Raw genomic sequence first — 13,684 nt, forward strand, 5'->3', positions numbered from 1 at the left:
ACAGCACCAACACATGCTCTATCATAACATAGATCTAACATTCTTTGATTTGCTACTCTGTTTAATATATGGAATTTAGAGACATGTGGATCTCTAAAGGGAAAGAATTCATTCTAGAGAAAGAATGTAAGTCGCTGAAAAATATCTAAAGTGTCTCTAAACTGAAATAAAGGCTTTAAATGGAAATACAAAATAAAACCTTTAATTTTAGCAAATTCTGGTGTTTTGATTAGACATTTTGTTTACAAATGTTATACCTCATAAAAGTTTTGAGAAGTAATAGGACTTAAGACCCTGGCAGATGACTTTTTGTTGAATAACTTTATGATTATTCAGAGGAGATTATCTGTCTAGAAGCAGCATCTAAAAATTAGATTGCCACTGATTATTGAAAAGCATTTATTTATTGAATTGGTGGAAAATTTATCAAGAGCTGAATTTGAAACTTTGCTTTGCTTATTGATAGTCCTATGATCCTGGGCTAGTAATTTAGCTTCTTTGAGCCTCAGTTTCCTGAGATGATGAAGGTGATAATACCTGTGTCACTGGATTATTGTAAAGGTTAAATGTACTAATGCAGTAAAAAACTGGCACAGTACCTGACACCTAACAAATGACCCACAAAAATTCAGACACATTGGTGTTGCCGTATTTAAAGGAGGAGGAACTGAGTGCTTTCCCCTCTCTGCCTTCCCTGTTAGTTGTTTATGGACCTTTTTGCAAGGCGTCAACATGTTGACGCAGGTGAAGCAAGTGGTTTGATGAATGAATTTAGAGCTCTGTCCTGTACTTGTAAATCTCAGGGGAGACTCTGAAAGTAGTGCTAGGGCAAACAGTAAGACCATTCTTCATGGAAAAGAGTGAACTTGTGAAAATGTGTACTTACTTATTCAGCAAGAACATGGAGTCGCCTATATAAATAGCTCAGAGGTGTGTTTAGTTCTCACCATTTTCACCAAGCTGAGGGGGCCTGCCAGGAAAATACTTGACTTTCTTTACAGCAAGTTTATCTTAGAAAATAATTTTACATTTGCTGATTTACTCCTGGAATCTTCCTGTAAGAAGCTTGTTTTGGTTTATTTTCTTGGTTGTAAATAAGTCTTTTAGCTTGGTATTTTATTTGATTTTATAGATTTGAGAGGAGAACAGCTTTCTTGTGCTGGAATATAAAATTCTTAAATTTTCCCTCAGTCTTAAGGAATCCGGTCCATATTTGTTGTTCTGAATGTAGTCCTTTCATCTGTTTACTAAACCAGGCCGACATTCATTCAGCAGATATATCTTTGGGTGTCACAATGCAAAGGGAACAAGACAAAGACCCTGTTCTGATGGAGTTTGCACTCTACTGGGAGACAGGGGCAGTGTTCAAATGCTCAGGCCCTCTGGGTCATACTAACAACCTATGAAGTCCTAAAGGAGAGAAACCTGGTCCTGCAAGGGCATTGAATTTCCACGGGGTGAGGGAATACTTCCTTGAGAAAATCTTGAGGTCTGAGTGATGAATAAGAATTAATAGGTGGGAAGCATTTCAGCAGCGGAAATAGCCTGAGCAGAGGCCCAGTGGCAGAGAGGAGCAGAACTATTAAAGAAACTAAATGAAAGAGGCTGCTGTGTGGTTGGAACATGGTAAATGAGGAGAGAGTGTATGGGGAGGATAAGGTGGAAGAGGTAGGCCAGGGCCCCAACCTGTAGGACCGTGGAGGTCATAGTGAGGAGTTTGATTTTTTAGGTCGAAAGCAGTTGGATGACACTGAAGAGTTTTAAACAGGGAAGATGGTAATAGGATGACCAGGTTTGTGTTTTGGAAAGACCACTTGGGCTGCTACGTTCAGAACATCTTAGAGGAAGGCCACAGGGATTGCCCAGGGACCACTAAAGGGGCAGTTACTGTCATCTAGGTGAGAGATGTGGGTGGCCAGGACTAAAGTAGTGACAATAGGTATAGAGCAAAGTGAATGGATTTCTGACCTGGTTAGAGAGTAAAGCCAACATAACCTGGTGATGGATTGGGTAAGAATGCAAGGAAAAGAGATTGGTAAGCCCAGCACCCAGATTTCTGACTCACCCAACTGGATAGACAATGATGCTGTTCTTTAAAATGGGAGCATGGGAAGAAGACCATATGGGAAGGGGTTAGGGGAGGAGGCTGATTTGAATTAGGACTTGAATGTGTTGGGTTTAATCTGCCTTTGAACATCCAATTGGACACATGGAATAAGTGGCTGGGTATATGAGCCTGATGTTCATAAGAGAGGTCTGGGCTGGAGATAGAAATTTGGGAGACATCAGAGTCAAGGTAGAAATTGAAGGCCTAGTAAGACAGTATACAGAGAGGGAGAGACAAGGGGCCCAGGTCTAGGCCTGAGGACTGCCACCATTCCCTGGCTGGGCAGAGGAGGCTGAATGTGCAGAAGATATAGAGCAGAGATGGGCAAGAAGCAGAGGGCAGATGAGGAAAATGTGTGGTTATGAAGTCAGAAGTAGAGAAAATTTCCAGGAGGGTGAGGTCAGTAAGGTCAAATGCTGCTGGAAGTCAGATGAAGACTGGAAAAATGCCCATCAGATCTAGAGACATGTGGGTCATTGGTGGCCTTAGCTTGAGCTGTTTTGGTGGTGTGTTGAAGCTGAAAGCCATACTGGAGTGGGTTGAGGCATGAGTGGGAGGTGAGGAACTAGACAGTGAGTGTAGACAACTCTTTCCCAAAGTTTGGCTGTGATGTGAAGAGGAGGAGGGAGATGTGGATCATGGAAGTTGTTTTGTTTTGTTTTGTTTTGTTTTGTTTTGTTTTTTGTCTTTTCTTTTTTTTAAAGGTAGAAGAGACTTGAACTTGTTTAAATGTCATTGGGAAGGGAGCCAATTGAGGGAGAGGTTAAACAATGCAGGAAAGAGAAAGGACAGTTTATTCATCCATTCAACTGATATTCAGAGCCTACTACTCTGTGCCGAAGAATTCTAGGTTCTTGGGAATTCAGCAATGAACAGGACAAAGTCTCTGTTGTCATAGGAGTTTATATTCTACGGGGGAAGACAGATAATGTCAAGGGTAATAAATATTATGAAGAAAGATTAGAGAAATAAATCAGTAAAATGAAAAAATAAAGCAGACATAGGGCGACAAGGAGGGGTTAGAGAGGCAGTTTTAGGTGATGAGGGAAGGCCTCTCGGAAAAGGTGACATTTGATGAGCAATTTGAAGGAAGTGAGCAAGTGAGCCATGGGGAAATCTGGCGGAGGGAGGGCATTTTAGGCTTCAGGAACAGCAAGTGCAAAGGCCCTGAAAAAGAAACATTTGTTGTATTTGAGCAACAAGTAGGCCAGAGGGCAGGGTGGCAGAAGGTGATATCAGAGAGGGATAACAGGAGGCCAGATCATATAGAGGCTTGGAGGCCAAAGTCAAGATTTTTAATTTTACACAGTGAGATAGAAAGCCATTGGAGAATTTTGAGCAAAAGAGTGATGTAATCGGATCCATATTTTAAGAGAATTCCTCTGGCTGCTGGGGGGTGGGAGGGAGAGTAAAAGCTGAAGCAGAGAGACCAGTAAAGAGGCTGTTGTAATGACTGGTCCAGGTGGGAGATGATGGTGATTTGGCCTAGGTTGATGGTGGTGGCCCAGCATGGTGAAAAGTCATCACATTCTAAATAGTGCAGGCAGGGAAGGGAGACTACAGAGGTGGAAGGATTAGACGCCAGCTCTTACAGCAGGAGAGAGCAGAGAGGGTAGAGAAGTAGGTCAGTTTGTAGGTTTGCTCACAGGAAGTTGAGAGAGTCTCCTTGTGGCTTCTAATTTCTGAGTGAAGTTGAAGGCCACTCCATTGGTTGTGAGTGGAGAGGAAGGTGACGTAATGGTGATGATTAGGAGGGAAGAGATGGGCTATTTGAGGATTGTAGAGAAATTTGCAGTAATCATTGTAGGGAGTAAGAGAAGATAGGATTAACTGGCAGTATTTATGATTCCATTTGTGGTTGCTAATTATGGCTTTTTAGACCTACCAACTTGCCTGTTGTCAGAGGTCTGGTTAGGTGGAGACAGGCCAAAAGGGGATAGTAGTGTAATCTAAATTTGGGATTTTGCCAGGAGTTAAGACTAAAGGTCAGAGAGTCAAGGCTACTGAGTGCCTGTCATTCTGATAACAGTCCTGCTAATGGGATTCATCCTGGAAAATGGAGAAAGAGGAAAGCTGGCATGTTAGCCATGTCAAAGTCTGACAGGCCAAGGAAAGGGCCTAGTGGGAGCATTTGACTAGGTCAGCTGGAAGGGAAAGAGATTGTGGGCAGAGAACAGGAAAGAGTTCACAATTACACATGGGAACAAGATTCAGAGTGTGGCCAGCTACCTGAGGCTGGCTTGGAGTGGAGGAGGAGGTAATTGGAGGGGGAGTTGAAGGAGTTGAGGGACAGCATTGGTTTGCATAGTAGGGAGGGGTGTGGCAGGTCAGATGTTTGAGGAGAGTCAAAGGTGTGAAGGGATACTGAGGGATTTCGGGGGCATGGGCCTCTGAAGGACTGTTGGGCAGTGCTGGATTTGAGGTTGGTGGTGGTCATTGTTGGACTTACCTTGGGAGTGGAAGAGAGAATGTGGGCTGGTGTCAAAGTTGTGGATGAAGGGATTGTGTGACCTGAGAGGTGACACCCCCTTCATGTAGATGACAGTGATGCCAGAAAGTATTAATTGGGAAGACAGTGTGGCTTTCCAGCTGCAGCTGCGCCACCCCACTCCAGTCTCCCTCCTTTCTAGCCTGCTGGTTTGTTGCTGCTCATTGCCCTATTGGCAGCTGGGGAAACAGCGCCTGTTAGGAGGTGGAGCAGTAAAGTGGGACAGGTGTGCCCTGCCAGCTGCTGCTCTTCCTGCGCAGTCCTCATCCGTCTTCTCATTGCTGAGGGGTTCGGGAGAGCTGGCCTTGGAGTGGAGAGCCTGCATGTGAATCCTGACTGCCCAGTAGCACATCCTGCTGTGACCATGGGCAGGTGGCTTACCCTCTCTGTGCTCAGATTCCTCACCTGTACAGTGGTTACAGATGAGGAGAGTGTTCTTGCCTCCCTAGGTTGTGGTGAGGACTTATTTGGGTTCCACTCATATTCTTTTTTCCCTTGGCTTTGCTTGGTTCCACCGAGAGCACCAGAGATTCTGCACTATTACTGACTCTTGTTTTAAGGTAAGAGCAAGAGAACTGACATTTACTGACTGCCTTAGTCGCTAATCTGACAAGACCTCTCTCATGGGGTTGTCAAGAGAATTATCTGCACCCAAGTGTCTAGTTACGGTCTCAGGAGGGGCTGCTTTTTATCATCCTAATTTTTTAGGGTAGGAAATCAAGACTCGGAAAGGTTTAGCAACCCACTTGGCATCACTCAGCTAATAGATGCTTGTGCCAGGACTTGAACCTACCTTTGTCTGAATCTCACACCTATTTCTTTACTTTCTACAACACCAGGCTATGCCATGCTGTCTGTGAGACCCCCAACCACACACTTTTTTCCCTGTTCCTGTTTTCCCTCTTTTTAATGAAAAAAAAAAATTATATTATCCAACTATATTTAGAACCCAACTCTTAGGCCGGGCCTTATGAAACTACTATTTGAACATTTCCAGCCTCTAAGAATGGTGCTCATTGCTTCAGACTGATCTTTCTTTCCACCTGCACAGCCCCCAGCCTGGTCCAAGCCCCCATTCTTGCTGGCCTGGATTATTAGCAGAGTCTCCTGATTGCTCTCCCTGCTTCTGTCCTGGTCATCTCTTTACGCTCAAAGCAGCAGCCATGGTGATCTGTCCAAAGGTAGGTCGGATCAGACCACCCTCTCCCGACCCCACCACTAGCTTCTTCCCATCCCTTACAAAGGTGCCACATCATTGGGACCACGGCTGTGCCAAGTGGATTTTCAAGATTTTTTTTCTTCAACCAAGAGTAGTTTAGAAAGTGCAACAATTCCTAATTCTTGTGGCAATACATAAGGGTAAATTAAGAAAATTAAAGAAGATCTGTGAACACGGGATTTACCACCACGGTTTCTTAGGCTTTTGTGGTTGCTCTCCCCAGTAGCCGTAGCACGGTTCTTCTTTCCTGCTCACAGTAGAGGGCTGCTCTGTTCAGTCACTGTGACCTGCACTGCCACCCCTGCTGCTGCTGCTGCTGCAAGTCACGCTGGCCTCTGCTCATTCTCATCGAAACCAGGGCATACCTTCACTGTGCTCATGCTGCCGCAGGCCAGAAAAGAGGATTGGGACATTCTAGAGCCCAGGTTGTAAGCTACCCTGCCCAGCTGGATGGAGCTCACATGGTGTAAAAACACCAGTGTTTTGAACTATGTTTGCAGCATTCATGGTTTGTATTAGTGATAGCAAAACCACACATGTATGCTGTTCTGCATTTATAGTTTACAGAATAATTCCATGTGCTTACTTGAGAGTCAGGGTATCTGAGAGGTTATAAATACAGGCTCTTGAGCCTGATTTTCTGGGTTCGAGACCAAGCTCCACCACTTACTAGCTTGTAACCTCTTTGGGTCTTGTTTTGTCATCTGTAAAATTTATAGTGGAGTTTGGCCTTGAACTCTGTTTCTCTGGCTCCTCAGTTATTCTTTGCTCTTTGGCTTAGCAACATTTAGGTTGTATCAGACTTGATGCTTTGTCCACATAGTACTGGTCATAGTCCTTAAAAGCCACTTTTATCCCCTGTAGTTACTTTTCTGCAGCCAGTGAAGCAGTCTCTCCTTGGTTGTTCTCTATCCCTTAAAAGTTGCGAACTGGTAGCCCCAGGGCCAGGGCAGCTTGCAAACCGGTCCTATTTGAGCCATAATATTTTTAAAAATAGTTGAAGTTGCTTTGAATTGCAATTGGAGCTTTCACTTAAAATCTGGATTTTGGGACCGACCCATGGCTCACTCGGGAGAGTGTGGTGCTGATAACACCAAGGCCACGGGTTCGGATCCCTATATAGGGATGGCCGGTTGGCTCCCTTGGGAGAGCGTGGTGCTGACACCACCAAGTCAAGGGTTAAGATCCCCTTACTGGTCATCTTTTAAAAAAAAAAATCTGGATTTTGACCTCTGGAAAAATCAGAACAACTGGCACTTCCGGGCTCACGGTCTCTAGAGATACCAGTCAGCGGGGGCTGAGGAGCTGCTGCACCCCTTACCCTGTTGGGTGGGAAGGAGGTCCTCCCTGTCCCTCATATCTTAGCCTACCAGGTCTCTCCTTGAGGTTTCCTGTCTAGTCGCCATAGACTTTTGAGTGTGTAACTTCTGCATTTGGTTTTATTACCCTCAGAGTCTTATTGATTAGCCATCCTTGTGATTGATTCATTGGTTGGTGGGTTGGCAGCAGTGGCATTCCAAACAGATTGTTTTAGAGCTCAAAGGCCAGCATGGATTCTAGTGAAGGCCTGTTTGTTTCAGATACATTTAGTATTTAAACTTAACTCTAACAAGGTAGCCGTGATTGGAAGGAAACTTTACATTTGACTTTGGGCAGCCCCTCTGGCATGTCATAAAGTAACAAAATGATCTTGTCACTTAAGGAGAGCCGTGGTGTTAATAGGTATAGATTTCTGAAAGCTGAAAGCTTGGCCACTAGCCTCATGGGTTGGATTTCCTGGGCCACTCCCACAGCCTGGTGGGCCTCTGCTAGGGGAAGCTGGAGCTGCTTCCTTAGTGGATTCTTATCCCTGAGGGCAGGATCCATGCCATACAGCTCTCTTTAACAGATCCTGTGTGTCACAGGCCTTATGGTTCATGAGCAAAATGGTTGATATTTACCATCTGGGCATTTCTACCATTTCTTATGTGTATAGTAAGAAGACATTGAAAAACTGACTTGAAGGTAAAAAATTGCTTCCTCTAGTGAGTCCAGTTACTTGGTTTTCATGTCCTAAAGTTCAGTCTAGAATAGAGTTGACCAAGAAAAGGAAATTTGTATACTCCAAACCATTGACTCTGAAGAGATTATGTAAAGGAGGCTGGCCTTTTGGAGATTATCTGAAGACATTGCTTTCAGAGCAAACCTCCTTTCTTGCCTTTTTGGTCACATGTAGAGCCTGTGAGCCTAACGTTTAGGAATACATTCAAATGAGTGGATGTGGGAGAATTCTGTGTATTTAGACAAAGTGTTCTCTTGTTTCAATGGCTCAAAATCTCGTTCTCCTGGAAATAAGACTACCTCTTAAATTGTGATTTCCGAATAATGACACTTTATTTTCATAACCCGGACTGTGTAGTTGTGGTCAGCTCCATGGTAAGATTTTAAAATTTATTCATAAAAATTATATGTGCCTTGGCACAACAGTATGAATGTACTTAATGCTACTGAACCGTACACTTAAAAATGGTTAAAATGACAAATTTTAGGTTATGTATATATTACCACACTTGCTATAAAAAGCATTTGCTGTTAAAAAAACAAACAAACAAACTATATATGCTTATCATAGAAAGTGTAAAAAACAGAAGGAAAAAATTATCCCACTACTTAGATAGCTTTCGGTATTTTGTTACATTTGTTTCAATATTTTAGGTTTGTTTCCAGTTTTCTATGCATATTTTTGCCCATTTGAGATGTTGTTATATTACCATGATATTGTGTTAGCTATCATTAATATACATTCTGCAGAGCAGGGAAATTGGTAGACCATGGACTGGAGAGCCAAAATGCCTGAGTTCAAATTCTGCTTCCCCAATCCTTGAGGTGTAACAGCAGCCAAGTTACCTAACCTATTTGTGCCTTGGTTTCCTCATCAAAATCACTGGTTCTCATCAGGGGCAGTTTTGCCTCAGGGGACACATGACAATGTCTGGAGATGTTTTTGGTTTTCAAGACTTCAAGGGGTTGGCAGTCCTACTTGCATCCACTGGGTAGAGGTCGGGGATGCTGCTAAACATCCTGTCTGCATAGGACAACTCCATAACAAAGAATTATTCATCCCCAAATGTCGATAGTGCCGAGGTTGAGAAACCCTGCTCTAAATAAGATGGAGATAATAACAGTACCTACCTCATAGGATTGTTGTGAGTTTTAAATGAGTTAAAAACATGTACTTAGAATAATGCTTAGCACATGCTAACTGCCATGTAAGTGTTAGCTATTATTATTGCTGTTATAATTACTTCTTTCACTTCATATCAGCATCTGTATTTAAAACTCTCATAAACATTCTTTTTAATGCTTTCCAAATATCTTTTAGGAAAGTTTTCTTTTACGTAAATGTTGTATACTCCTAATGTGTTTTTCTTTCTTCCTGACCAGATGAAATCAAAGCAGAAATAGAAAAGCAGAGGTAAGCTATAGCACTTCCTCCTTGCTGAAATACAGCATGAAGGGAATAGGTAGCAGCTGTGGGAACCGTTTTCTCTGTGTGTTTCCTTATATTTCTAATCCGCAGAGGTAGCACAGACTCTCCTGGCATAGTGCTGGGCACATGGCAGATCTCTAAATGTTTGAACCGATGCCAGGGTGACAAGTTACTGTCTCAATACTCATGTACTTGAAGGAAAGGGCAAAGAAGATCAAGTTAATGCTGTTGTGCCTTTTCTTGACAGAAGAGGCAGAGCCCTTTTCTCTTACACATCATGCTTTCTTAGGCATGAGGACAGCTTGCTCCATAAGTGGCTGCTCCTGATCTTCATAATAATTAACCCAAATTAGTCACATTTCAGAAATATAGCTGTGGCATGGCCAGTGCCAGGGTTCAGTCGAGGATGCTGTTGATGGATCACACTAATCTGAGACCTTGCTCTCTGCATGTAATACTTTCTTCGTAATGCATGTGTTCAACTTTTCATTGTCTAGCCCCAAGATACAGTTTGCAGGCACTTTTAATTAAATGGTTGCAAGTGGAATGAGAAGTTAGAGTAAGGTGTAGGAGAAGCAAGCTCTCTCTTTTTATTTCACTTCTCAGCCCTCTCCTGCTCTTTTCATAGGCTTGGCGCTGCCGCACCACCAAAGGCAAACTTCATTGAAGCTGACAAGTATTTTCTTCCATTCGAGCTGGCTTGCCAGTCCAAGTCCCCCCGGGTGGTCAGCACGTCCCTCGACTGCTTGCAGGTACCATGTTTAAACTTGATGGTATACAGTGGGTTCTCTCCAAGCCACAGGTGGTCCTTACACAGTGCTATGCCAGTGGTTGCCCTCGTACTCAGGATGCTCTCAGAAGTGAAGAGGAAAGGAGCAGTTTAACTTATTCTTTGCAGAGGTCTCATGAGGGAGGAAGTGAGAGGGGTTCTTAGCTCCTTAGTTGAAAAAAATTGCTTTCCCTAGAAAAATTCTGTTTGTTGATCTCTCTCATGTATGTTTTTCTAAATGAAACGTTTAGCATTAATTAGAATATTTGATACACATGGGCACATAAAGCATTTTTACGTGGCCTCTTTCTTGATGATATTAAAATTTCATAACATCAAGTAGAGAAATGTAGTCAGATCTCATCATTTGTAGTAGTTATGTTCTGTAAAGTTGCTGTGAACACTGAACCATTGCTTCTAGAAGAAATACAGGATTAGGTTTCTGCGAGCCTTTAGTCTTAGTGTGTTTCTGTTTAAAGGCACTTTATTTAATATGTATTGTTGATTCATTGACATCTCACAGCCAATAGCACTTTAACGCATGCCTGAACAAAGCTTATCTAACACATGTAATTTCTGCATAAGAAACATCACTACCTTTGTGCTCTTAGAACACTGGAAAACACTTCAGCACACACTGGGCCATTTTGACAGCAAAATCACCAATAAAAAGGACAAAAATGTGAAAAACCTAGCACTAAGTGCAGTGCAAAAAAGATTTGTTTGTGGGAAAACTGAAACAAGAAAGCAGAGTATTATTGCCTTGTTCGACCTCAGCTGGGAACACGAGTGACAAAGGATTCAGATATTTCACCATTCTTTGCATGTCCACAAGTGACTACAAAAGCTCCACAAGTATTGCTTTTGGGTTTACAAATAAAACTTAGTAGGCGCATTTGCAAATACGGAATCTACAAATAATGAGGATCAACTGTATTTAGAGCCACAAGTAACCTTGTTATAAATTACCTTTTACTGTCAAAGAAGCAGGAGTAGAGAAGTTAGTGACTTGTTCAATAACATACCAGCATTGAGAAACAGAAACAGGACTACAACTTGGGTTTCTTAATTCCTGGTCCAGCATTCTTACACTTTTTCTCAAGTCCTACTCCTAAGGTTTCTGATTACCTCAAAGAACATTTATTCTTGACCTCAGTGGGCAACCCCCATTAATGAAAAAAGTTTAATAAATTTAAAAAATATATTGAAGAGATCCACAGATTACCGGTGCTTTCTAGAACAGGAGTGGTGAATAGATTTATGTTATGATTGCTTGGAGAGCTGTATTGAAAAGGCATCCGAAGCCTCATCCAGGTTTCTTGAGAAAGAGTGCCATGATTGATTGGTTATAACTACTGAGACATGGGACTGCAAAGTGGCAATGGGCATGGCACATTTTTGGCATCTCCAGTCTAATATTTACTCTATTAATCTCTCTTCTTTGATATATATATACTTGAGAATTGGTGACAGTTTCTTCACAGAAACAACCCTTCCAAATGAAAAAAACATTTTCTCATTCAGTATAATTCTGTACAGATTGTCCTATGTGAAACATACAATGAGCCAAGAATTCTAAATGGCAGGCTCAAGTCCTACTTCTGTTCTAAAATATTTTTTGCTGTGAATGTTTTCTGAGGAAATTTGGCATAAGTTTAATTTTAGTTTTTTTTTCTCGCCATGTTGAGGTTTAGTTCTGAAGCTAGTGCTGATAGTTGTCGTTACTGACGTAGTAAGAACAATGGCTAACATGCATTGAGCTCTTAGCCTTGCTGGGTCCTAAGTGCTTTATCTGCCTTACCATGTCTAATCATCTTGACCACCCTCTGAGGTACTTACTCTTGTCCTCATTTTAGAATCTGGGAAACTGAGGCTTAGGGAGTAAAGTGACCAGCCCAGTCCACGGTACCCTGGCCAGGAAGTTATGAAATTGGTTGGGTATATAGGACTTCCTAACCCCAAGTCTATGTTCTTAATCAGGGGTTGTTAGCTATGGCCCATGTGCCAAATCTGGCCTGATGATTGCTTTTTGTGAGTAAAGTTTTATCGGAACACTGCTACCTTAGTCTGCTTAGGCTCCTATAACAGAATACTGTAGATTGGGTGGCTTAACATTTATTTCTCACAGTTCTGGAGGCTGGGAAATCTAAGATCAAGATACTGGTTGACTGGTTCCTGGTAAGGGACCTCTTTCTGGCTTGTAGACGGCTGTATTCTCATTGTGTCCTCATGTGTCAGAGAGACAGAGTTAGCTCTCTGATCTCTTCTTATACTGTACCAATCCTATTATGAGGACCCCCCCCCATGACCTCATCTAAACCTAATTAGGAGGCCCAGCCTCCTGTTAGTATCACATTGGGGGTTAGGGCTTTAACATGAATTTTGGGGGGAACATACACTTTCAGTCCACAGCAGCAGCCATGCCCATTTTGTTTATGTATTATTCGTGGCTGCTACCTTGCTACTATGACCGAGTTGAGTAGTTGCAGTGGAGATCACAAGACCCACAAAGCCTAAATATTTAGTATGTGGTCCCTTAAGGAAGAAGGTTGCCAACCCCTACTCTGTTACCCTGTGGTCTGGCCCCTTTAATAACAGAAACACTCTATTTCTGGAACTTCATGTCTGTATAAGTGTGATTTCAAATGGAAACGTTGACGTCCTGCCTTTCTCGCCTACTGCAAGTCTTGGGATTCGTGGTATGTGGTTCTCTCTCTGTTTAGAGTGTAAGTTCTCTGGCATTTAATAGGTACACTAGGATTTCTTTATTTAGTATATAAAATGCAAAATGTGTCATCTTTTTAACATTAGAAAGTGGCTGGGTGTTTCCTGGACAACTGAGTGAAAAAATGAACTTCCCCTTGGTGGCTGCCCTTGCCAAGCCTGTTTGACTGGCTTTTCCCAGTGTGTGTGAAACTTCTGTCTTGGAGAGGGAAGGCCTGGTGTAGGGGTAAAAATTGGTTTTGCAGAATCAGCCAGCTGCAGACATGTCCACAATGTGTCCTGTCATTCCTTGAGCTTGGAGAAGCGAGAGGGGTAGTAAAAATGCTTCAGGGTTCGGTTTGCCATGAGCACAGTTAGCTCATATCCTGCCCCCCCGCCCCTGTAGGAGAAGCCTAAAATCTTCCCCTGCTGCTCACTCCTGTCAAGTGATAAAGAGTCTCTGTATTCCTTTCTTTCAGCACTTGGTCTGTGACACACTTCCCTAAGGCCAGGGCTCGGGATAAAGGGGGATTAGGATCAGTCTTGTCTAACCTAGTGTGTGGTGTCCCAAGTTTTTCTGGTCACTTATCAATAATAAGAATCTTTTTGAGGATATCCTTCCCGTATATTTATATTTTTTCAATTTAACATTATATACATGTACTGCTTTTATTAAAGTATATACATTATAAAACATACAAAAATAGAACTTTTAAAGGGCCAAGATAAAAAAAAAAAATAGAAATAGAAGTCTAGTATTTTCTTCCTACATCCCTGTAAAGGGTGTAGGAAACCATGGATCTAAACTGTCCTGTTCACTCCACAAGTGTTATCTTTTGCTCTTATTTCCAGAAAGCTTTAGATTTTTTAATGTACACTTAAAAATCAGTTGGTAATTCTATAAGTTGTACATGACTATGTTCTCGGTT

At 42.4% G+C, this 13,684-nt stretch overlaps 1 protein-coding gene across 2 annotated transcripts in view; it reads left to right on the forward strand.

Moving 5' to 3' along the window:
* ARFGEF2 (ADP ribosylation factor guanine nucleotide exchange factor 2) overlaps positions 1-13,684 on the forward strand; it is an 85,484-nt gene that overhangs the window by 4,292 nt on the left and 67,508 nt on the right. For both annotated transcript variants that reach the window (XM_063080532.1, XM_063080526.1), the window contains exons 2-3: positions 9,238-9,268; positions 9,912-10,035. In XM_063080532.1, coding sequence (XP_062936602.1) covers positions 9,238-9,268; positions 9,912-10,035 — 155 coding nt within the window. The remainder of the gene's footprint in view (positions 1-9,237; positions 9,269-9,911; positions 10,036-13,684) is intronic.

The sequence above is a fragment of the Cynocephalus volans genome, chromosome 1, assembly GCF_027409185.1.
Source record: "Cynocephalus volans isolate mCynVol1 chromosome 1, mCynVol1.pri, whole genome shotgun sequence".
In the NCBI taxonomy this organism is placed as follows: Eukaryota; Metazoa; Chordata; class Mammalia; order Dermoptera; family Cynocephalidae; genus Cynocephalus; species Cynocephalus volans.